General features: G+C 36.4%; 3 protein-coding genes across 4 annotated transcripts in view; 2 read left to right on the forward strand and 1 right to left on the reverse strand.

The window, feature by feature from the left end:
* Positions 1-3,740, forward strand: part of LOC104240482 (uncharacterized) — a 51,497-nt gene extending 47,757 nt beyond the window's left edge. The window contains exon 10 of the mRNA XM_070154683.1: positions 3,658-3,740. Within this exon, the coding sequence (XP_070010784.1) occupies positions 3,658-3,740 (83 nt within the window). The remainder of the gene's footprint in view (positions 1-3,657) is intronic.
* Positions 3,741-4,575: 835 nt separating this feature from the next.
* Positions 4,576-11,490, reverse strand: LOC104235287 (peroxisomal fatty acid beta-oxidation multifunctional protein AIM1-like). Of its 2 annotated transcripts, none has more exons than XM_009789010.2 (19): positions 11,402-11,490; positions 10,875-11,008; positions 10,522-10,593; positions 9,127-9,189; positions 8,985-9,041; positions 8,799-8,866; positions 8,621-8,702; positions 8,487-8,542; positions 8,031-8,318; positions 7,805-7,891; positions 7,373-7,547; positions 7,143-7,264; positions 6,687-6,850; positions 6,231-6,485; positions 5,799-5,920; positions 5,468-5,589; positions 5,176-5,324; positions 4,941-5,079; positions 4,576-4,844 (listed from the first exon to the last, which is right to left on the reverse strand). In XM_009789010.2, the coding sequence occupies exons 2-19, from the start codon at positions 10,969-10,971 to the stop codon at positions 4,830-4,832; spliced, it is 2,133 nt and encodes a 710-aa protein (XP_009787312.1). In that variant the 5' UTR covers positions 10,972-11,008; positions 11,402-11,490; the 3' UTR covers positions 4,576-4,829. The 2 variants fall into 2 exon arrangements, with proteins under 2 accessions (XP_009787312.1, XP_009787311.1); XM_009789009.2 differs by having other exon boundaries at positions 11,375-11,476.
* A 3,870-nt stretch (positions 11,491-15,360) lies between these two features.
* Positions 15,361-15,797, forward strand: LOC138875814 (uncharacterized). The gene is made up of 2 exons (XM_070154685.1): positions 15,361-15,518; positions 15,608-15,797. The coding sequence occupies exons 1-2, from the start codon at positions 15,361-15,363 to the stop codon at positions 15,795-15,797; spliced, it is 348 nt and encodes a 115-aa protein (XP_070010786.1).
* The last annotated feature ends 9,772 nt before the right edge of the window (positions 15,798-25,569 follow it).

Consider the following 25,569-nt stretch of genomic DNA (forward strand, 5'->3'; position numbering starts at 1 on the left):
AGGTGTGCAACCCGCTCCCATTTCTTATATTACTGTTGCAGGCGTGCATTCCGCTCCCATTTCATATATTATCGTTGCAGGCGTGCAACCCGCTCCCATTTTAATTGTCAACACCAATCATAAAAGAATCTCGGCAAGGGAACAATAGCAATATACCAACGTCCCGGCAAGGGAACAATAATATCAAAACAAACATCCCGGCAAGTGAACAATAATATGACAATAACATTCCGGCAAAGGAACAATAATGATGATAACATCCCGGCAAGGGAACAATAATGATAATCCTCATATGAAGCACAATAAACCACAATGGAGTTATAACAAGTACAATACAAGACTCACGGGCATGCTTGACACCGACGTATAGATAATCGTCATCATGCCTATACGTCGTACTCCATAGTCAACATGTAGCAAATAAGACACGACTCCTAATCCCTCAATCTAAGGTTAAACCAAACACTTACCTCGAATTTTCACGACCAACTCAAGCTTCAAACACCTTTTCCTTTTGAATTTGGCTCCAAGTCAATTGTATCTAGACATAATCGACTTAATAACATCAGTAAATGCTAAACAATCCAATTCCAATGCTTAATTATAGATTTCTTATCATTCTTCCCAAAAAGTCAAAAATCGACCCGTAGGCCCGCATGGTCAAAACACGTGGTTCGGACTAAAACCTGATCACCCATTTACCCACGAGACCGAATATGTAATTAGTTCCAAAATCCGACCCCAAAACGAGGTCTAGATCCCAATTATACAAAAAGTCATAACTCTACCCAAATCCCTAATTTTCTACCCTTAAGAACATGATTTAGGCCTAGAAATCTAATGGGTGTTAATGAAAATTGAAGAAAATGAGTCTAAGATTATATACCTATGGATTTGTGGTGAAGTTCTCTTTCAAAAATCGCCCAATTTGGAGTTTGGAAGAACAAGTTATGAAATTTTGTTAAATCCCGTATGTTCTGTTACTGTTTAAAAATCATTGGGCAGGCCTTCATCGCGTTCACGATAGGCCTGTCGTGTTCGCGATGGGTCAGGCCCAATTAACCATCGCTTCACGATACAAGGCTCGTGTTCACGATACAAGGATCGCGTTCGCGGAGCTTCAGGCCCTAGAGCCTTCGCGTTCGCGGCAGTGTAGATGCGTTCGCGTAGAGTAAAATCCTTCTCCCCATGCCCAGGCCCAAAAGCCATCATGTTCGCGATAGCAGGCCCGCGTTCGCCAAGGAAAACACCCCCAAAGCTTCGCGTTCGCATCCTATGTCTCGCGTTCGCGTAGAAGGAAGTTTCCTTCAGCCTGACTTACATTTCGCGTTCGCGAGAGTCCTTCTGCGGACGCGAAGAACAACACACCAGAACACCAGAAACTGAAAACCTGCAAATTTTTTCCAAGTTTAAAACCTTCTGAAAGCTATCCGAAACTCACCCGAGCCCTCGGGGCTCCAAACCAAACATGCATACTAACTCAAAAACATCATATGAACTTATCTGTACGATCAAATCGCCAAAATAACCTCTTAAACAACGAATTTAGCATAGAAATCTAAGAAAAATCTCAAAACTTTCAAAGTATCAATTTTCACAACTACGAGTCTGAATCACCTCAAACGACTTCCGTTTCTTACCAAATTTCACATACTCATCTTAAATCACATATAAGACCTGTACTGAGCTCCAAAACCAAAATACGGACCCGATATCTTTAAGTTTTAAACACATTTCATTTCCAAAAACTCATAAATATTCCAGAAAATAATTTTCTTTAAAAATTCATTTCTCGGGCTTAGGACCTCGGAATTCCGTTTCGGGCATATGCCCAAGTTCCATATTTTTCCACAGACCCTCCGGGACTGTCAAATCATGGGCCCGGGTCCTTTTGCCTAAAATATTGACCGAAGTCAACTTAAATTTATTTTAAGGTCAAAATTTATCATATTTCACATATTTTCACATATTGGCTTTCCGGCTATGCGCTCAGACTATGCACGCAAATCGAGGTAATGCATAAAGAGGTTTTTAATGCCTCGGAACACAGAATTTATTTTTAAACAAGTGATGACCTTTTGGGTCATCCCAAATTGTTTTCCCTTTTTCATTCACTTCATTTGGAATTGGGATAATCCAACTAGTTCTTTCGGGCTCATCAGACTCTTTACTTGGGTATTTGCATCCATACCCGCTTTTTGGGTCACGTTTTAACTTATGCCCGCTTTGCAAAAAAAAATTACAAACGTACTCACTTTTTCGCGTAACTTCAGCATACGGAGCTGAAGTAGCAAAGGCAATCACGCAAGACTTCAGCATTCTAGTAGACGGGCCTGAAGTAGCAAGTGTGCTGAACCAAGTATGCTGAAGTTTTTTTTGTAATTGCTGAACTTAAGCATAGTAGCTGAAGTTTTGTTCTCTATTTGTTGAAGTTTTTGTTTGTAATTGATGAACTTACGCATAGTAGTTGAAGTTTTGTTCTCTATTTGCTGAAATTTTTGTTTGTAATTGATGAACTTAAGCGTAGTAGCTGAAGTTTTGTTCTTTATTTGCAAAAAGTTTTTGTTTGTAATTGCACTAAATAAGCTGAAGTTTTTTTGTCCTGGATTCATTAGTTTTGTCATTAAGCTTTTTCAAAAACTTCAGCAGAAGATGCTGAAGTTATTTAGTTCATTTATAAAAACTTCAGCACTAAATAAGCTGTAGTTTTTTTGTCCTGAATAAGCTTTTTCAAAAACTTCAGCAGAAGATGCTGAAGTTATTTAGTTCATTTGTAAAAACTTTAGCACTAAAAGCTGAAGTTTTTTTGTCCTGGATTCATTAGTTTTATCATAAAACTTTTTCAAAACTTCAGCAGAAGATGCTGAAGTTATTTAGTTCATTTGTAAAAACTTCAGCACAATATAAACTGAAGTTTTTGAAAAAGCTTTCTAACATACTACTTAAATAATCAGATTGTCAACAATATCTAAATCATAAATTTTGGAAAACAATAAACGTGAAAAGAACAGAATTATCATTGTCTACTAATTTACGTACGTGAAAATATTCACAAATTATTGTCTACTAACTTACGTAATTAATTATAATTTATTTTTAAATAATCTGATAAACATATTTATGGTAATCATCCCATGAACTAAAGTTTCATAGCAGCACCAACAGCAGAAGAAGAAGACGAAGGAGGAGAAAGAGGAGGAAAAAGGGGGTTGAAGTTGTTTAAAAAGTGGATACAAATTAAAGCTTTTTTAAAAAATGGGTATAGGTTAAATGGGGGCGACCAAAAAAGGCGGTCCGTGTAATTTTTACTCTTTACTTCGAGCCACTGAAATGTTCTTAACTCTGTTACCTGTACATATTACCCTTCGGGGTAGGGGTAAGGTCTACGTACATATTACCCTCCCCAGACCCCACTTGTTCTGTTACCTGTAGAATTTTGTCTGAATTAGTTAATCAAATTGCTTGAATATACGTTTTCCTAAGACCAACTGGACTTTTAGTTCTTGGATTTTTATTTTCTGGTGCTAGTAATATCAATTTCTTGAAACTAGCATTGCAAAAAGAGCAAGTCCTTCGTGTTAATACCTTTTTTTTTTTTTGGAGTGATCAATCTTCTTTGGTTCTGAAATGCGTGTTTTAATAAATTTCAACTGATAGCGCAACCTGGAATTGGGCATGAAATGACGCCATTGATGGTAAAAGACGCGAGTGACTGGTTCGACAGATTTCTTAAAGTATAATATACCAGTGCTTGAATCAACATTCTTGGATAGTTCCTATAATTATTTTGAAGGATAACTAATAAAGAATGCTATTGGTATTGTTAATCTTGGTCTTCCATTTCTCATATTACAAGTATGTTAGTCACTGAAATGTCCATTTCTCATATTACAAGAATGTTAATACCTTTATTTTTTTTTTTTGGAGTGATCAATCTTCTTTGGTTCTGAAATGCGTATTTTAATAAATTTCAACTGATAGTTCAACCTGGAATTGGGCATGAAATGACGCCATTGATGGTAAAAGACGCGAGTGACTGGTTCGACAGATTTTCTTAAAGTATAATATACCAGTGCTTGAATCAACATTCTTGGATAGTTCCTATAATTATTTTGAAGGATAACTAATAAACAATGCTATTGGTATTGTTAATCTTGGTCTACCATTTCTCATATTACAAGTATGTTAGTCATTGAAATGTCACTGGAGGGGAGGATAATATACTCCAGAATAGTGGTGAATTTAAGGAAAACAAGTGTCTACGAACCAAATTGTTATTTATCACTTGATCCTTCTGTAAAATGGAAAACTCAACTCAATTTTAACACTCTGTTGGTCATATCTTTTTATTTCTATATTAAATAATGCATGTAGAAAACTTTCTTCAGTGTTTTCCTTTTCCCTCAACTCTCTCTTATCATCCATCATCTTCTGTTTCACATTTTCTGCCGCTATAGAGCGATACTAGATTCAGTTGAACGACTCATTGATAATAAATGTTGTGAAATCAACAAATTCACAATATAAACCTTAGGAAAAATACAACCAAAATAAAAGGGAATACTTCGAACACAGTGAAAAGAAGAAAAAGGAACTTTGTGAAGCGTTTGGACATTTCATTCTCTTTCTCGGACGATTACACTAGTTTGTAGAGCCAAAGTTACAACTACCATCAAATAACTTGAGGGGAAAAAATAGGAAATTATTATAATTAATGGAACTTCTAACTAATTGTAATTAACAAACTTTCCCGCCTTATTTCCGAGCACAAGTTCAGCATGCTTGAATTACTGCTTCTTCTGCAAGGATATGATCATATGATATGCAGCTCAACACGATCCTCCCTACGATGCATCATGAAGAACGAAAGAAGGTCAAGAAATGCACTTAACAAATGAGATCAAGGATAAAGAAAGAGTTAAGAATTGGTTAGTCCTTACCAAGGGCAATCCTTTTGCAGCTCTCTGCTCCAAAAATGTTGATGGCTTATAGAAATCACCATAGGCCTCATGCCAAGTTTTTAGCTTTGAGTATATGTATTCAGATCCAATTGTATCAGCCCAAAACATGACACCTCCACTGCAGAAAAACATAGTGATTATTAGCAGATCTTACAAGTAATGAATTCGAGTTCAGAGATAGGCAATAGCAATTGAAGAAACTGTTGCTACTTACGTTTCTGAGGGAAATTTAAACCCATGGACAGATGCAATATCAATATCAGATGCTCGGACAACTATTCCTTCCTCAATAACTCGACAAGCCTCATTCACCACAGGAAAGAATATCATTTCAAGAATTTCTTCATCGGTCACAGATATTGGCTGCACAATAAAATCACGTTAAGCCTTATATCAATCAAGCATGCACAATATAATATAGCATTGGCTGTAGTTAGACGAGAATGCTTGCTTTAGTTTTAACAAACAAGAATTCAGATTAAAAGAAGGATTCAACTGCAACAAACCTTTCCCCCAGGAGCAATATTAGTAAATCGCATAGACTCCTCAACAACTTGAATCACAGAGTGATCAGCTTCTGGCTTGCTTCCCTTTTTGTATGTGTAATATCCTTTTCCATTCTTCTTACCTATGATGCAAGTATATATTCACTTAGAAAACCGCACCACTTTGAGTGACAAATCTTGGAAATTGAACTGAGTAGCAGACTGTTGCAACTTTACTACTGTTATTCTTCTTGTAAAGATCATTTAACTTCTTTTTACATTTTATTTCCTTTATAAAAAAATTATTTTCAGGCCAAAAGTTAAAAGTGGAAAATACAAGTGTCTTCAGTACCTTCCCGCCCATTTTCTACCATCAGTTGAACCAAGGGTGACTGAAAAGCACGGTCTGGAAAAGCAGCAACAAACTCTTTTACACCAGCCAAAAATATACCATAGCCACTAAGATCCTGAAGCCTGCATATCATAATATACCATCTTGGTTTAAATATGCAGAAATGATTTTGGTGTAAATAAAAGCAAATGCGCATGAACAGTTAAAGTGTTTGTGCAAGCATAAAACATGCCACTAATGAATTCTAGTTGAGGCACAGACTCAGTTATAGAAATTGAACACAAGTTATTGATAACACTAATTATTGATAAAAATTGAACACAAGAATGTATTCACTCAATAGTGCACGCAAGTGTTTGTGCAGTGATACTGTGTATGTTCATATCTTAACATGCTGAGATGAACAAGTTTCACTCTAGAGAAAAAACTTACTGGAAAGGGCCAAGCCGCATGCCAAACTCAGTGATCACGCGGTCAACTCTGAAGATATCAACACCTAAATTTGCCAACAGGTCTGGTCCTTGCATATAAGGGAAGAAGCTCCGGTTGACAGCAAAACCAGTACAATTTTTCACTACGATGGGGACTTTTTTCATAGTCTTGGTGAATCTTATAACATCAACAATTACTTGTGGAGAAGTATTTTCGGTCCTCACGATTTCCACCAGAGTCATCACATGAGCAGGACTTCACCCGGAAAAAGAAAGAAAAATGAAAACCAGGAAAATTAGAATTAAGGAATAGAATAAGTCATGAAACAGTAATATAATATACTCTCAAAACTATCTTTGCCTCGCTCGAGTGAGAAGACACCTTATAAATGTATCCCCTGAATAAAGACACGGTATAAACATTCGGGCAAAAGTCTGGTAGAGAATTGAACCTCACCTGAATAAATGTATCCCCAAAATGCGATCTTGACTACTTGTTCTTTCCCCAATAACATCAAGACTAATTGTAGATGTGTTTGATGCAAAAATGCAGTCTGGAGAACAAACTTTTTCAATATCTTCAAATATTGATTGTTTCAGAGACACTACCTCATTAACAGCCTGAAGACAGAGAGACATAAATTTCATCAGAAAATAATGGAAATGTGTATAATATGCATCATCTACAAGGATTGGAGAAAAATATTCAATACGGAACTAAAATAATTCAATACGGAACTAAAATAACAAGAGTTAGAGATTTAACGACATCAGAGTTGAAGTAGGGAAAAACGATGCATGGACAAAGGGTGTTAAAAAGGATGTTTCTTAGACATCAATAGTATGGAAATACAAGGCAAGAGAATAGCATGAAAACTAAGAGGAAGAAGGGAAGAAGTGGTCAATGGATTACCTCAATGACCATGTCAACATCTTTTAGATCCTCATAGTCTAAAGTGCCTTTGAGAAGAGACAAAGTCCTTTTCATCTTATCCTGATTCAGCTGTCCTCTTGTTACTAGGCCTTGTAGATTTGCTGAAACACAATTAGCATAAGCAATATATCAGAAATATGTCGTGACATCCAAATATTGCTTTTCTGTCCTACTACAGAAAGACTACAGATTCAACAAGTTGTACTAACCTTCTACCGATTTCATTGCTTTCAACAGATATTCATGGTTAATTTCTTTAACTACGACATTCATGTTGCTCATAATGAGAGCTGTAGCAATGCCAGATCCCATTAAACCGCCACCAACAACGGCAACTTTTTCTATTCTCCGCGGCTTTAGCCCAATATCAGTAACACCTGGTACCTGTAAATTATATTACAGCATTGTTAGACTACGTTTAAGCCCTCACAAAGTTGGCCTAAAAATACATAACATATCAAGATTCTCTTTTAAAGAGTGCGATTATTAAGCATGAACTCTACCAGGCATGAAGAAATCTTTATATGCTTTCTCATGCATAAACTGTACCAAATAAAATACAGGTATAGAAACAGTTCCAGTTTTTTGTCCCTTCTTAATTAAACAATGGAAGAAAGAGAATCTATGGCCTAATATCTGACCTTTGATGTTGCACGTTCAGCGAGAAATACGTGAAGAAGACCTTTTGCAGTATTTGACAGCACCAGCTCTTTAAATACTTTATCCTCCTACAATCAGTCGCGCATAGATTATACGTCAGAATCCAAACAAAGATTTTGGGAGCACATCATTGAAATCATCAATCTCTAGTAATACATCACAAAAGCAAACTATAGAATTGCAGTTTTGTGTAATAGGATTGTTCACCTTAAGAACACCAGAAAATCCTCCAGATATGATGCCTTCTTCGATCACATCAAGACAGGCACTGTAATGAGGCGCTCTGTACCGTTGTCTAGCACTTTTCAGTATCTCGAGCGATTCATCCTTAGGTCCAAGTTTATCTGTCTTTTCAAGAGAATTGCAATGTGGTTGGCGCCCTTCAACGATGTCAAGTGCCCAGCACCGAGCAACTGCCAATAGCTCCTCAGAAGAGACAATGGCATCAATAAGACCCAACTCCTTTCCCTCTTCAGAAGTTATGGTTTTGGATGACTGTTCAATATTTAGACAAAGATTCAGCCTCTTTATGCTACCATCTAATTCAGAAACACTAATAGTTTCATAGTGTATATTTCAAGAATGACACTTACCTCTTTATGCTACCATCTAATTCAGAAACACTAATAGTTTCATAGTGTATATTTCAAGAATGACACTTACCATCAACATATCAACAGCCTTTGAGGTCCCGACTAATCTTGGAAGCCTCTGGGTGCCTAGAAACACATTCGAATTTTTCAGCAGAAAGTTTCTTAAAATGAAAAGGCGCCAATTTTAAACATAAAGAAGTGTACCTCCACATCCAGGAATAACTCCAAGTTTCAGCTCAGGTAAACCAAGATCAGCTTTTGCTGTGGCAATTCGAGCACTGCACCCCTACATAATTTAAATTGAGAAAATCAATTAATTGACAGAACTGCGTGCAGAGAAATAAGGAAATCAAATGAAAAAACTAGAGCAGAGAGACCAAACCATAGCCAACTCCAAGCCACCACCAAGGGCAAATCCTTGAATTGCAGCAACAGAAGGCTTCTTCCCGTCTAAACATGACCACCAGACAAAGTTGTGATTAGATAATCAAACTACATATCAACCGCAAACTACTTTAGAACTTATACAGAAATTCTTGGCAAAGAACATATAATGTTATAGACATACTTTCCATTTTATTAACCACGAGTCCAATTGATGCATCAGGTAGAAGTGATATATCTCCTGGAGATTTTGAAGGAAAAAGCTGGTTAGATAACAAGGGGACATTAACTGATCAGGAATAAGCGATAACTGAAAAAACAATTACCATGCTTATGAACATTCTCCACAACACTGATGTCCAAACCACCACAAAATCTACCATCAGCACCTATCAGCATAAGAGGACGACGTCACAACAAATATTTCAAATTAAAAATTTAGTCAAGCACAAAGCCATTTTAAGGAAGGGGAGCCTTAGAGCAACTGTAAAGTTGTCTTCATATGACCTATAAGTCACGGGTTCGAGCCGTGAAAGAAGCCACTAACGCTTGCATTAGGGTAGGTTGTCTACATCACACCCCTAGGGGTGCGGTCCTTCTCCGGACCCTGCGTGAAGGCGGGATGTTTTGTGAACCGGATTGCCCGTAGAGCCATTTCAGGAAAACAGGTAACATTAGCAGTACATAAATCTCTTGCTCCTTTATACTGATTGGTTTAACCCTTTTACTTATTGACATGAACTCTTTAAACAATTTGCCAATATTAAATCAGACTACATAATCATATTTTTTAGGATATTTATACATACTCAGAGTCAGAGATTATAACAAGGAGATAAACTGTGTTTTTCCTCTTTATATGTGAAAATATGACTCCAATAGTTAAAGTTCACTATATTAAACTCTTTTTCTCTTTAATTGAACTCCCTAAAGGACCACTTTGACTATTGTGTGACAGAGATTGTTTTTTAATAACCTGTCCAATCTACCCAAGTTTAAACAGGTTGGATCATCACCCATTTGTTAAAAGTTGAATTTTTTTTTCCATCCAATTATTAGGTAAAAAGACAGCTTCAAAACAGGGTAACCTGCTGGGTCAAAATTCAAACTCAAATCCAAACATATAAAATTAAACTTGAAGATTGAGAATCACATAAACTTGGAATAACTTAAAGCTAACAATTCAAGAAAAATGTATTAGCATTCACAATTTTTTTTCTTCAAAAGCAAAGTAAAAGAGGAGGTTGTATCATGTTAATCAAACTCATTTTGATCCAATCAAACTTCAAATGGATCATGACATGTTTATTTGTCTGACCCATTTTGACCCGTTCAATTGTTACCTCTAGTTGGAAAAGCAGTTTAAGCTCCCGTTTGGACAAAGATTTTTTCTTAGTTATTTTCAAAAAAGAAATTGAAAACATTTGTTGTTCGTGGAATTTGATCAGTTTTTTAAAAAAATTTAAAGAAAAATTTTCAAGTTTCAAAAACTAGTTTGGGCCAGTTTTTGGATGAAATTTTTCTCCAACCCACAAAATTTCAACTTCCAAAACCTATTTTACAACACAAGTTCAAGAAAATAGTTTTTCCGGTTTTCAATCAAATCTATGTCCAAATTAAGACTTGTCACTTTTACAATTATTAAACTAATAAAAGGTCAATACACATAGATTATAAATACACGTGTTTAATTCCCAAAGAGTAATTGGAACAAAACTTACCAGAAAGAACAATGGCCTTTACGGTGTCGCTATCAATTGCCTCTTGATAGCATCTCTTCAACTCCTCAAGTGCTATTATTGATAATAAAGAGTATTAATAACATTTACTAACACTTTCTACAATTGGAACTACTTTCAAAGAGTGGGCCACTCGGAGAAGGAACTCAACAACGTGGGTAGAAAATGGAGTAGATTTTTACTTTAGGAAGTTGGGAATAATATAGAGTTAAATTTATAAAAAGAAAAAGATTTTTTTTGTTAAGTTGGAGATTGTAGAGATTATGGAATGTGAAATTTTAATTCAAATCAATAAGAAAAGAAGAAGAAGAAGAAGAAGAAGAAAGCTAAGGAACCTGAGAGAGTTAAGGCATTGACAGGTGGATTATGGACAGTAATAACAGCCACGCCATCGTTCCCTATTTCCATATTGATTGATGCTTTCTTTGCCATTTCTTGATTTTCTTCTACACAAATTAAGTCGTCTTTCCTGAAATAGCATACGATGGAAAATACATCAATGTCACCGTACAGTAACGTAATTAATCAACTTGCACCCTTAACACAGAGATTACAAGAATTTCAAAAAATATATTTAAAACTCATAAAATGAAAACCTTGTCTACGATTCTTATATGTACAAATTAAAGCAGCAGAAACAAGTGATTTTAATTAGCCAAACTTAAAGTGATGGCACAATTGATTGTCATTCGGTACGGCAAGCAGATATATCGGAGTTCAGCACTATGCGGATATATATATATATATTCTGAGAAAAAATCCAAAGGGACTAAAAGGAGTAATTAAACAGTGCTAACAAAATGCCAGTTTTGTAAATGAATGATAGATCGAGTACCCCAATTTAGTTGAAAAGAAGGAGAACCTGTGCCTTGTAATTTTGCTTGAAGCTGTTTGGTTTGTTATGCGAATGATTGCTGATATATGCTCTATTTATATGCAAGAAAAGGATGGAAAGCATATAAAATAGTGATTATTAACTACTCAAGTTGTGACAATCAAGTAGCCAAATAAGCCGACTTCATAGCTGCCAAAAAAGACTGTGACCCTGCCCGCCCTTTCAATAATCCTATCCTCCTCCTGTCCATAACCCTATTTGTTTACTTACTATTCCCATGTGGTGGAAAATTATTAAAACCATTTTTATATACTACTACACCATATTAAATAAATCAGATTTTACAGTGTTAAGCATCTATAATGATGTCTAAAGTGTGTATATATATATATATATATATATCCTAATAATTGAAAGCTCAAAAAGAATCACTTCAAAAAAGTTACCTCCTACCCAAATTATGTTATATTTTTTTTTAGTCTTTCTCAAGAAAAATATAATATTTTTTTATTTATAAATAATTTAACTTTAAACATTTTTTTACAAGACGATCTACAGTCACACAATGTCTTGCTTTAGATCATGACTTTTAAGTAGACGTTTGGACATAAAGATTGTAATTTTTGAAGAAAAAAAATGTTTTTGAGTTAAGTTGAAAAAAGTATTTAGAATTTGAATTATGTTTGGACATGCATTTCACTTGAAAAGTTGCAGTTTTATGAGTGGGGGAAAAGTTTTTCTCTCATTTTCAAAAATGCAAAATTTTATGGACAAACACATTTTTGAAAAAAAAAATTATGGACAAACGGGATATCAATTTTTTGTTTTATTTCTTAAACTTTGTGTACAATCAAATATCTTCTCTAAAATTGGTAGATACGACGAAGTAGTTGGATTACGAAAATTTTACTATAGTAAGGTTGTCTTCGTGTTAATTTCGCAATTAGTTACTCCTTTCACAAAAGAACCCCATGGTTTAATTTTAAAAACAAGAGCTCAATCATGTAGACTTTTGAGCGAAGTCAGTTTGATTCTTTAATTTTTAAAGTAAATTTACATATTTACACAAGTAGTTGGATGGGTTACAATTATTCATTTCTTAAAGCTAAGTAAAAAGATTTCAAAAATCATAATTATATAAAAAAGTTATTTGACACTTTAAATAATACTAATATTTGTGAAATAAATTGTGTGAGAGAGAGACCGAGAGAAAAGACGTTGCCATCATGATGGCAAAGACAGCTTTATAAACGGGAAGTTTCCAATCAGTTGCTGCTTTCTCTCTCTATATATATAATAAATAAATAAATAAATAAATAAATAAATAAAGTATAGAAAGGAAAATATGTTCCTTTGACTTGTCATTTCCATTCTTTCCTTATGAATTATTGCTGCCAACTACTCGGAAGGGAATTAATCTTTTCAGGATCATGAATCGCATAAGGTATATAGGCTATAGCCATGTCAATGTGGGGGACGAGAGAGAGATAAATAATATTCCATCTATCTCATTTTATGCAATATATTTTTTAAGCTTATTGCAATAAAATAAACAATTTTTGTATTTGAAAACTATTTAAACAATTTAGGTTCTATTTGCCTCTAAAGTACTATGAAAAATGAAGGATCAAATTATTACTTAATCAGTTGTAGAACACAGAACACCTACTCTGAGTATTTGATCCTAATTTTATAAATCGATATATGAAATGTGTCTTACATATGGACTTCAATCATTTAACTATGGTAAATTACATGCATTCTCATCTAATTAAATTAATTAACCATAATGAGTTAATATAGTTTATTGTAAAGACCGCACCGAGTGTTTACACCAAATCAATAGATATATGACATGTGTCTTGCATATGGATTTCAATCATTTAATCATGGTAAATTACATGCATTCTCATCTAATTAAATTAATTAACCATAGTGAGTTAATATAGTTTGGTGTAAACTAAACACCCGATATGGGTAAGTATTTACCTTTTATCATCGTGAAAAAGTTTGGTGTATCTTCTCCTTTTTGTTTTTTGGTCTACCCTGATTCCCTCCTTTCAAAATTTTCTTTATAAAATAATACCAGTAATAATAGAAGAATTAGTAGAGTGTTTGGTAGATGGTATGCTTGTCACGTCTATCTTTCATGACCTTACCTTTTGAACTCACATCATGTTAATAAATCATATGGTACTTATTTTAAGTTTTTAGGGTTGAATAAGTGCTTATAAATAAGAAATATTCGAAACCAAGTAAAGCTCAAGAGATTCAACAACAACAAATTCAGTGAATTCACATAAGTGAGGTCTAAAAGGATAAAATGTATATAGCTTCATTCCTACCCTGAAAGGTAAAGAGACTGTTTCCGGAAAATCTTCAACAAAAAATAAGAGATTCATACAAGCGAAAAATGTCTTGGCTTAAAAATGTATTATAAATTAAGACTTCAAAGCAATTTGACCGTAATTTCTAAATAAAAATTATAGTCATTGAAGTCAAGTTATAATAGTTCATCAAACGGTTCATCATTTTAATATTCTACAACAAGTTTTGATCATTTATTCATTTTGTTAAAGCAAGACAGTATAGTAGTCTCAAACATGTGCCCACCACGCGCTATTGAAATCTCGGATTAGCGAGACAGTTTTGTTCTCTGTTACTCTGTAAAGTCCCGCCCTTATGCTATAAAATATAAATTGTTGGGGCAGTAATTTAGCTACTTGTGTTCTACCAGGTCTTAGAATCATCTAACTTTAATTAACAACCCCAAATTTTTGAATTTTCATAGATTACCATATAAGCTGCAATCAAGATATTTACTACCCATGCTTTACCGAGGTAACTTTGAAGAAGAAAAAAAACCCCTTCTTGATTGTGGACCACAAAGAAAAAAGATTAAAAATAAATTGAAGTGGACCGAAAAAAATAATTACTATTTCAAGCGCTATATTTTTTATTGTAGGAAATGATGGAGACCTTAGAAAATTTTTTTAAAAAAAACTTTTTTGACCTTTTAAATAATAATGCTATAATATTGTCAAAGATAGAAAGACCTAGTAACATCAATTGCCATTATTAAATAATATAATAATAATAATTGTTCCTTTGACTTTGAATTTCCCTTGACTGTAGCTCAAAAACAAGGTAAGTAAAGTGGGAAACAATGATCTCACATAAAATATCGTCTAAGATATTGCTTGCCTTGATATTTCCAATATATCAATCTCAAAAATTGCTTTACTCACCAACTTACATGATGACAATATAAAAGCAAAATTTCATATCAATATATGGGTACACTGATCTCCGTGTGTAAAGAGAAAGGTCCTTATTGAACCAACATAGCATAACACGTTATTTTGAGGGTCATAATGTATAAGCAAAAACCTATAACTTAATTGTCTTTAGCCGGTTAGTTGGTTATGACTGTGTATATATAAGCTTTAGATATTAGCTTCTTTTTTGAGACTCAATTTTGTACATTTACACAGATATGAAAATGGCTCCACTTTGAGCTCTCTCTCTCTCACACTCACTTGTTCTTCCAACACTTTCCAATTGCTTGTATGTGCATTTCTCTTCTTCCTCGGTTGCTCAATATGGTATTAGAGCCTTCCGATTAAGCTCCAGTGACCAGTTCTGCTCTCCGATTCAGTGTTCTCCTCCATTGACGACCTCAATTTTAGAGCTAGGGTTTTTCAATTCAGAGTAAAATGGCGATTGGTGAAGGCACGAGTGATGATACAGTACTAAGTCACAACCATCCTTTGTATTTGTGACCTTCGGATTCGCCATGTGAGCATTTGATTGAATTCAAACTATTAGGCACTGAAAATTATAATTTATGGTGTCGATTCATAAGAATTGGACTTTTTACGAAGAACAAAATCGTATTCATTGACGGTACTTGTCGCAAGGAGAATTTTAAGAAGGATCTTCATGGTCAATAGGAAAGGTGCAATGCCTTTGTTTTGTCGTGGATTATGAATGCAGTAACAAAACAGTTGTATAGAAGTGTGGTTTATGCATCCTCTACACATAATGTGTGGAAAGATTTAAAGGAGAGATTCGATAAAAAGAACATATCGAGAATTTACAATTTACTTCAGGAAATTTCTGCTTTGATCAAGGATTATTACCTGTATCCACTTATTATTCTAAGCTCAATGATCTGTGGGATCAGTACGATGCTATGGCCCCTACTCTATTATGTCCATGTCCATAACCAAGATCAAAGGTGTTTCTAGAGAACATTCAGCAGCAGCGTTTCGTGCAATTTCTGAGTGAACTAAATGAGTCGTTTGCCCAAGCAAAGGGTCAGATCATGCTTATAATTCCTACACCTACTGTCAATGAGGCCTATAGGATGGTAGTTCAGGATGAGAGTCAACGAGCAAAGACAGTGAATGTTAGTGGCTAGGAGATGGGAGCTGCGGCTGTGGCATACAACTCAGGACAAGGATTTCCTGGTGGCTACAAGCAGAAAGCTCAGGTATTCTGTAAATATTGCAAATTAAAAGGACACACTAAAGATGTTTGTTACAAGTTGATAGGTTACCCACCTGACTACAAGTCAAAGAAGAAATTTTTTGGAAAAAATATGGCAGCAGCACAAAATGCACAGGTTGACCATTCTAAAGGACCAATAGACCAAGGAAGTCTTGGAGTGGAAACTACATGGAACTTCTTCACAGAGGAGAAATATAAATAACTGCTTCAACGCTCGACCCAGAACACAACACCTGCTGAAACAACAGTTCATGCCAAGGTCACAGGTATACCATTGTCACTCTTGAGCAGAGTTAAGCAGGATAGGTAGATCATTTGACTCAGGTACCACTGTCTAGATATTTCACTAATTTTATGGAGATTCTTAAAGGAGAAGGTAGGAAAGTGCAGTTTCCAACTAGTGAAACTAGTAGGACTACACACCTAGGATCCTCTAGTATTCTGAATGGTTTACCATTTAAAAATGTCCTATATGTACCACAGTTTAGGTACAATTTACTATCATATTCACAACTTACAAAGGACATTGGATGCTTCATTGCCTTCTTTCCTGATTGGTGTGTCTTCCAGGACATTTACAATGGGAAGGTGAAGGGGATTGGTAAGCTGGAGGAAGGACTATCTGTTGGATCTCAAGCACAAGTCTAATCTCAAGTTACCTGTTGTTGTTATCATTTTTGCTTTGGCTATCATTTTTACTTTGATAATGAATAGAATAAGTGGCTCTTTGTGGCATAGAAGATTAGGCCACATTCCTTTAGATGCTTTGAAGAGATTACCAGCATTTCACAATAAGACATTTTGTTGATTGTAATGAACATTGCTCAGTATGTCCTCTAGCAAAGCAGACAAGATTACCTTTTCCTATTAACAGCAGTAGATGTGATGACTTTGGTGACCTTATATATGCAGATGTATGTGGACTCTTTAAGGTTTCAACTTTTTATGGTAAGAGATATTTCCTGACCCTTGTTAATGATTTCAGTAGGTATACATGGATATGCCTTATGAACACAAAAGATGAATCAGTTGTTGTTTTGAAACACTTTATCTCACTACTAAGAAATAAGTTCTCCACTACTCCTAAAACACTAAGAACAAGCAGTTGACATATTTGTTGCATTCTGAGGGGATAGTGCATCAAAGCTCTTATCCATATACTCCTAAATAAAATAGAGTTGTTGAAAGAAGGCATAGGTACATTTTTTATACTGCACGAGCTTTAAGATTTCGGGCCGGATTGCCCTTAAAATTCCGGGGTGAGTGTGTTTTAACAGTTGTGTATTTGATTAACAGAGTTCCTTCTAGATTTTGTTTGGTAAATCACCTTTTGAGCTGGTATTTCACAAGAATATCACCCTAGATCACCTCGGGGTATTTGGTTGACTGGCTTATGCTGCAAATCTTAAAAGACAACATAATTTTCACCTAGAGTAGTACCAACTGTATTTTTGGGTTACTAATAGGTTATATGTGTATCCCTGATATATTTTGATGATCTAACAAACTTACTATTAAGAACAAAATATGGAACCTGTTACACATTCTCAAGAACTTAAGATCAACAAGTCTCTAGTCGGAGACACGGTTCAACTCTTTAGAGTCAAAGGAACAATAGAGGGAACAGATAGCTACCAGTTCATGTGGTGACTGTACAAGTCCACCCCCAACTGTAAAGTTACTGTCTGCACACACAATAGTGCAGAAATAGTGTAGCAATCAACTTTATGGGGAATGCCCTTTACCTAACTTGCTTGCATCATTCAAGTGATGTCACAAATGAATTATTAACATCAAGAAAAGGTAAAAACAAAGTACTTGCACATTCAAGAATGATCAAGAATTCTCTCAAGTGATCTATCAATCTGGCAATCGACTCTCAAGGGCATCAAGAACAAAGAACAGCATAACAATGGACCAGTTCCCTGTATCGAGTTATTACATGTCCTTAGTTTTGTTGCACCTTTGTTAAAGTATTCTACTTGTAATTCCTACTTAGCTTAGTTAGAAGCATTGTGTAGGAAATCTTTGTAAATTATAAATCTTTGTGTTTGTGTTTTGACTAGAATTAGTCGAGTTTTAAGTTTTTGTAATAGAGGTATTACAAAGTGGCTTGTAATAGAGTTGTTACAAGTTAGTAAGGGATTAAGAAGTTAATTCCTAGGTTACAATAGGTTGTAATCTAAATTTTGCTCAGTAGTGAAGTTGGAATCCTATAAGGGTAGGTCGTGGTTATTAATCCCGTGAGCTGGGAGTTTTCCACATAAAACTTTATTGTGTCATTTACTTACTGCAGTGTGCGTGTGTTCTGTGGGAACTAATAGAGAACCTGTTTCTCTATATAGTTTGGTGGACCCTTAGTTTCTATCAATTGGTATCAGAGCGGGTTCTTTCTATCAAGCTAACACCTAAAAAGGATCCTCATGGTTGCTCTGCCAAACTTCGATGAAGGTCAATCTACCTACAGACGACCAAGATTCAACGGTCAATACTATGGATGGTGGAAGACCAGCATGCACGACTTCATCATGGTTGAAGACTTAAAGCTCTAGGATATCATCTGCGATGGACACTTCGTTCCTACGAAGACCATGGAGACCCTGAAGTGACTGTTCCTAAAACAAGAAAGGAATATAACGATGTTGACCACAAGACTATAGAAAATAATTTTCGAGCAAAGAAAATCCTCATATGTGGCATTGGACCAGATGTTATGGATTTCAGCAACAATAGGATTTCAGCATGTCAATCTGTTATAGAGATCTGGAAGCTCTCCAAATAGCTCATGAAGGGACAACACAAGTAGAACAGTCCAAGATTGATATGCTAACCACAGAGTATGTTCTTTTCAGGATGAAGGACGATGAGTCTATTTAGGATATGCACACACACTTCACATCTATCATCAATGAGCTTCACTCTCTGGGAAAGATCATCCCCAGGAACAAACTCGCCAGGAAGATACTTACTGTATTACCTAGTTCCTGGGAAAGCAAAGTAAATGCTATCACATAGGCAAAGGATTTGTAGAAGCTGACCATTGATGAACTTGTTGGAATTCTGAAGACTTATGAAATGAAGAAGAAGAGGGATAATGAGAGAAGAGATCCTAAAAGGGAGACGAATCTGGTCCTCAAGACGGACAACAATGACTCAGGTGGTAGGGATGCTGATATGGCCTACCTGACAAAAAGGTTTCAGAAAATGGTTCGCAAAAATGGAGGCATTCCAAAAAAGGGCAGCTCCAGCAAGCCAAAAGGTTATGACCTATGTCATAAGTGCAGTAAGCCAGGAAACTTCATCAAGGATTGCCCTCTCCTCAAGCAAGATCAGTACAAAAACAATACTAACAAGCAGCTAAGAGGAACCCGGTTCCTGACAAACGATTCAAGAGAAAAGATGACGTTGACAATGTTGTGAAACAAGCTCTTGTTGCATGGGGAGACTTTTCAAGCGAATTTGAAGAAGATGATGATCCAGATGATAGCTCCATAACGGTAGTGGAAAGTAAAGCAGCTGAGTATGACTCAATCTTTGCCCTGATGGCAAAATCTGATGATGATGATGATGAAGTAAACTTTCTAGATGTTAAAAGAAATCTAAAGTCTTATTTGGCGAAAAAATGTATGTCTTTGGCAAATGTTTTAATTTATGCTTATCATAGTCTTTAAATGATAAAGATGCATTAACTGTGGAACTAGGAGAAGCAGAACAGTCGAAAGATGATCTAATAGTCATTGTGGTAGATTTAGAGGAAATCATTGAGAGTTTGAAGAAATAAAAAATGCCTTAACTGAAAAAATTTCAAACATAGAACATGAGAGAGATGATCTAGTGGTTGTTGTGGTCAATCTAAAAGAGACCATTGAGTGTGTTAAAAAGGAGAAAGAAGTTTTAACTGAGAGGGTTGCTAACATTGATCATGAGATAGATGACCTATTAGTAGTGGTTGTAGACCTAAGGAAAATAATTGAGGAACTAAAAAGGGAAAGTAGGCCTGGGAACACTCAAAAAGGAAAGGAAGTTTCAAGTGAGGCACACCTTAGGCTTGAAAACAAGTTAAAATCAGTGAAATCTAGTCTGTGTGTTGAGCTTGAGAAAAATAGACAACTTCAGGAAGATCTAGGAAAAGTGAAGAGTAACCTATAAAATCTCTTAAGTGGACCTGGTCCTCCGATACAATCACTGTTGTGTATATAACCAGTGGGGAAAACATGCCGGGAATCTGGTTTCAAAAGGAAAAGTCTCCCTACAACACTCATAGCAAGTACGTTACTATACCTGATAAATGGCTCTGCACTCACTATGGTAACACTAGAACTTTAAGGAAACATGTAAGGCCAGATTTCAGTCTCAACAGAAAAATAAAGTTTTTGCTGAAAAAGTAACTACTGCTAGGGAACCTGGTCCCTCATATAAAAAATGTGTGATGCATACTTGGACAAAAAGAGCCCTCATTTATCCCTTTCCTCACTACAAGGGACCCAAACTTGTTTGGGTTCCTAAGTCTAACTCTTGATTTCCTTGTGTTGGGACTAGCGAAAGGGAGCAACCAACAATGGTACATGGATACTGCTCGAAGCACATGACTAGAAGTACACATGATTTCCTTTCACTGAAGGCCCTACAGGGAGGGAGTGTATCCTTTGGAAATGGCAAGAAGGGATACATTCTGGGAGTTGGAAGGATTGTGAAGTCTCTCTCTCATTCAATTAAAAATGTGTACTACGTGAACGAGTTAAAGTATAGCTTGCTGAGTGTTTCCCAAATCTGTGACAAGGGAAACAAAGTGGAATTTATATCCAAGATATGCATAGTCACTAATTTTGTGACTGGTGAAGTGGTGTTAGTGGCCAAAACATACAAAAATATCTATGTTGCTGACTTTGAGTCCTTGCAAGATAGGGATCTCAGCTATTTGAGTGTTGTTGATGATGATGCTGAACTATGGCACAAAAGGCTGGGTCATGCAAGTTTTACGTTACTGAACAAATTGGTCAAGAAGGACCTGGTTTGTGGTCTGCCCAAGTCAAGCTTCAAGGATCACAAAGTGTGTGATGCATGTGTAAAAGGAAAGCAAGTCAGATCCTCTTTCAAGCCCAAAAGTGAAGTTATCACACCAAGGACACTTGATCTCCTCCATATGGATCTATTGGACCTATGATGGTGCCAAGTAGAGGAGGAAAGAAGTACATCTTCGTTATAGTGGACGACTATTCCAGATTCACCTAGACTCTGTTTCTCGGAACCAAGGATGAAACCTTTCAAGTGTTTGTGGTATTTGTGAAAAAGATCTAGGTGAAGATGAGCCATAATGTAGTATGTATTAGGTCTGACCATGGGACAGAATTTAACAATGCCAAATTCGACGAATTCTGTGTTGAAAATGGCATTAGTCACAATTTTTCAACTCCAAGAACACCTCAACAAAATGTTGTTGTGGAGAGGAAGAATAGGACTCTTGAATACATGACAAGAACAATGTTAATTGACAGTGGCATTGCAAAAGGTTTCTGGGCAGAAGCCGTCAACATTGCATGCTACTTGGTGAACAGGTGTATGATCAAGTCCCTTATGAACAAAATGCCATATGAACTGTTGAACAGAAAGAAGCCCAAGCTGACACATTTAAGGACATTTGGTTGTAAATGTTTTGTCATCAACAATGACAAGGAAGCACTTGGAAAATTTGATGCCAAAAGCGATAAAAGAATCTTTCTGGTCTATTCATCACAACGCAAAGCCTAAAGTATACAACAAAAGAACTCAATGTGTTGAGGAAAGCATACATGTGATCTTCAATGAATCTCATCACTCATGTAGAAGGGATTTGAATGATAAAAATAATCAAGATGAAGAACAGTCAACCGCCCCTGGTGAAGTCATTGACATGGCAAATGGAAAGGCTGATATAATGAGCCACATCGAGGAATCAAATAAGGATGGTGTAACCATATCTCCAATTGATGGAGAGGAACATGATCCCTCAATCACAACAATTGAAGCTGAGAACAAAGTTGTCGATGATGTCCAAGGAACCCCACATGCTGAGATGAGAAGAAGCCAAGGATCACAGTTAGTAATACCTAGATCTTCTAATAATGAGACTCAGGTGCCTAACTGGAAGCACAAAAGTTCACACCCTCTTGAAAACGTAATCACTCCTCTTGATTCAGGAATACAAACCAGATCAAAAACAAGAAACTCACTTGCCTTCTCAACCTTTCTCTCTCAAATAGAGCCCAAAAATATCAATGAAGCAATGAAAGATGCATATTGGATTACAGCTATGCAAGAAGAGCTCCATTAATTTGAGAGGAACAGCGTATGACACCTGGTTCTATGACCTACTGACCGAACTGTTATAGGAACCAGGTGGGTATTCAGAAACAAACTTGATGAGTTTGGAAACACAACAAGGAACAAGGCAAGGCTAGTAGTTCAAGTCTACAATTATGAAGAAGGGATTGACTATGATAAAACTTTTGCTCCAGTTGCTCGAATGGAGGCAATCAGAATTCTCATTTACTTTACATCTCATATGGAATTCAAATAGTTCCAAATGGATGTCAAAAGTGCATTTCTGAATGGTTTTCTAAAGGAAGAGGTCTTTGTCAAGCAACCACCTGGATTTTAGAATCATGAGAATCCTGAGCATGTCTTTAAACTTGACAAGGCTTTGTATGGGCTAAAGTAGGATCCTCGCGCTTGGTATGAAAGGTTGACAAAATTTCTTCTAGAAAATAGTTTTACAAGAGGAAAAATTGACAATACCCTTTTTCTGAAGAAACAAGGGAGGAACTTTCTCATTGTGCAAGTTTATGCTGATGACATCATTTTTGGAGAAACGAATGATTCTCTGTGTGAGGTATTTGCAAAACTCATGGGGAGTGAGTTTGAAATGAGCATGATGGGGGAACTGAATTTTTCTTGGGTTTACAAGTGAAGCAAACTCCCAAGGGGACAATGATAAGTCAGCAGAAGTACATCAAGGAGCTGCTGAAGAGATTTGACATGGAAGGATCAAAAATCAATGATACTCCCATTTCCACAGCCACTCGTCTGGACATGGATGAACCTGGTTCCTCTGTGAATGAGACCGTGTATAGAGGTGTCATAGGGTCACTCCTGTATCTCACAAAAAGCACACTGGATATTATTTTTAGTGTGGGTCTTTCTGCAATGTTTCAATCTAATCCAAAGGAATCTCATCTGAAGGCAGCCAAGAGAATCCTGAGATATCTCAAAGGGACACATGACATGGTTCTCTACTATCCCTCAAGAGACAATTTTGATTTAATTGGGTATGCTGATGCTGACTACGCTGGGTATCTGGTGAACACGAAAAGCACTTCTAGCATGGCACATTTTCTGGGTTCATGTCTGATTTCATGGGATACAAGAAAACAAAACTCAATGGCCCTCTCAACTACAAAAGCTAAATATATGGCGGTTGCATCTTCCTGTGCTCAACTGTTGTGGACTAAACAACTGTTGGAAGACTTTGATGTGTTTTCTATTTGTGTGCCCATACTATGTGGCAATACTAATGCTCTCAACATGGCCAAGAATATAATTCAACATAAGAGAACAAAGTACATTGATGTGCGACATCATTTTCTTAGAGACAATGTTGAAAAAGGGCTCATCTGTTTGAAATTTTACAGCACAGAAGATCAAATTGCAGACATATTCACCAAAGTACTGAGCAAAGAGCACTTTGAAAGGAATCTCTAGGCACTAGGGTTGATGAAATCAAACTGAGGACCTGGTCCCTCGATGATTGGCTACAAAAGAAATGTATAGGTAAAATACCTAAAAAGTATTTTCTAGCAAAATCTAACTCATCTCTATACCGTTACAAGTGGACACACATGATGATTATAGAGCAAACAAGTAGCTAATGCATTGCACTTTGGTCAAAGGATGATGCTTACATTTGCAAAATCTGTCAGGGAACTTGGTTCCCTCGACACAGGTTAGTAGTTCCTCTGTACTCTCATGCACAATTTTTAAACGGCTGAAATGGTGCTACATCATCAAACGTCTCGCCCCTTTATAAAGCGACCCGATTACCCAAATTGAAATCTATTCCTAACCGGTCTCTCACCCCTCTTAAATAAATCCACTCACAATCACTTTCACCACTATTCACATCAAAAATCCAAAATTCCTCTTTTTCCTTCTTCAAACCAAACACTCTCTTCTTCAACTCACTACACTCCACCATGTCTAAAGACTTGGAAACACAAAATGTTCCAAGTGTCGTCCCCACCATGTCTTCATCCGTTGAAGCATTAGTGATAGATCTCACACTCTCCACTCCAACTAGTCCAAACCCTAAGCCAGAATCCCAACCACTCTTTACTTCCTCTCCAACCCAATCGAGTACTGGTTCTCATCGGAGTCGCAAAACTTTGAATCCCAAAAGGTATATAGTTGTGACCTCTCCTTCTCCCTCACCTAAACAAATGGTCGAAGAGGATACAACAACGGGTGAAGAAAATCCAGAAGTTTCTAGTCTACCTGTAGAATAAAGCTCTGCCAAAGAACAAGAGTGGGTCAAATCCATGCTGAATCAATAATGACAGCCTCTGGCCTTGATTCTACGGATAATACTCTCTACTTCTAAGTTTACCATGGGGTTATAAGAGCAAGAGGCCATAGAAAATATATTGTCAATAGTTGCTGAGGGAAGTGTCATTAGGGGTGAAGGTGTGTCTGAGTCTTAGGGGAAAGAAAATAGTACACTAGTGAAGAGTAGGGAACTGGTGCCTGTTGAAATATCAGCACCAGACAGTACTACTGGGGCACCAATTGAGGGACCTGATCCCTCCACTCAAGAGTAGCTAAGCCTTGGTTCCTCTCAATTACCCCAGGTCAGTATTGATCTTGCTTGCTCTCCTTACTTCTACGATGAGCCTTTGTCCATAGTTGTTCCTGAAATAAGACCTTTATCTTTGGAGGAGAATGTGAATAGTGAGGAATAAGATTATAATAATGTGGCTCTAGCGAGCTTTATTAGTGCTAGGAGTAGAAAGGCACCTCCCTAGGGGTCAACGTCTAAGGGACCCTCACGAGGTTGGAAAAAAAGGAAGAACTTAAGTTAGTTTTAAGGAAAAATAGAAAGGAAAAGAAGAAGAGGAGATTGGTAAAAGATGGAAAGGTTGTCCATGAGAAGGTAGTGCCTTCTACACTAGTCGTGAATGTTGATGATGAGGTAGAAGAGGAACCTGGTTCCTTGGTTCGTAAGTCCTCAAAGAATTTTACTATTCCAAAGTTCAAAAGGGAGTCATCTGTGAGTAAAAAGGAATTGAAAAGGGTTGAGGGTGAAAAATCTGGTGAGAAAAAGAATGAGAAAGTGGTTGAGCAGTCTTGTGAAAACATGGCTGAGGTGTCTTCTGAGAAGATCTCCAGGAAATCTGCAGACAATGGAAAGAGTGCTACAAAATCAGTAAAATGGAAGGCTGATGCCAGTGAGCAACCTGGTTCCTCCTAAAAGACCAAGGTTGGTGATACCCAGGATGCTGGCAAGGAAAAATTGAAAAAACGAAAGGTGTTGTGGGGCCGTATATTTGCCCCTGATATTTTGGATATGACCGAAATGCACCAATTGGTGGAGATCTGTGAATTCCAACAGTGGACACATCTGTTCATAAGTGATAGTCCTAAATTTTATGAGG

The sequence above is a fragment of the Nicotiana sylvestris genome, chromosome 8, assembly GCF_000393655.2.
Source record: "Nicotiana sylvestris chromosome 8, ASM39365v2, whole genome shotgun sequence".
In the NCBI taxonomy this organism is placed as follows: Eukaryota; Viridiplantae; Streptophyta; class Magnoliopsida; order Solanales; family Solanaceae; genus Nicotiana; species Nicotiana sylvestris.

What these genes read in the sequence shown, in the direction of transcription:
- LOC104235287 (XM_009789010.2), bottom strand. Translation starts at nt 10,971, where the DNA reads ATGGCAAAGAAAGCATCAATCAATATGGAAATAGGGAACGATGGCGTG. An exon ending in GGTAGAAAATGGGCGGGAAG is followed by an intron (nt 5,590 to 5,798) that starts GTACTGAAGACA and finishes CTTGCATCATAG; the next exon opens with GTAAGAAGAATGGAAAAGGA. An exon ending in ATATTGCTCCTGGGGGAAAG is followed by an intron (nt 5,325 to 5,467) that starts GTTTGTTGCAGT and finishes TTTATTGTGCAG; the next exon opens with CCAATATCTGTGACCGATGA.
- LOC138875814 (XM_070154685.1), top strand. Translation starts at nt 15,361, where the DNA reads ATGAATGCAGTAACAAAACAGTTGTATAGAAGTGTGGTTTATGCATCC. An exon ending in TTGATCAAGGATTATTACCT is followed by an intron (nt 15,519 to 15,607) that starts GTATCCACTTAT and finishes TCCATAACCAAG; the next exon opens with ATCAAAGGTGTTTCTAGAGA.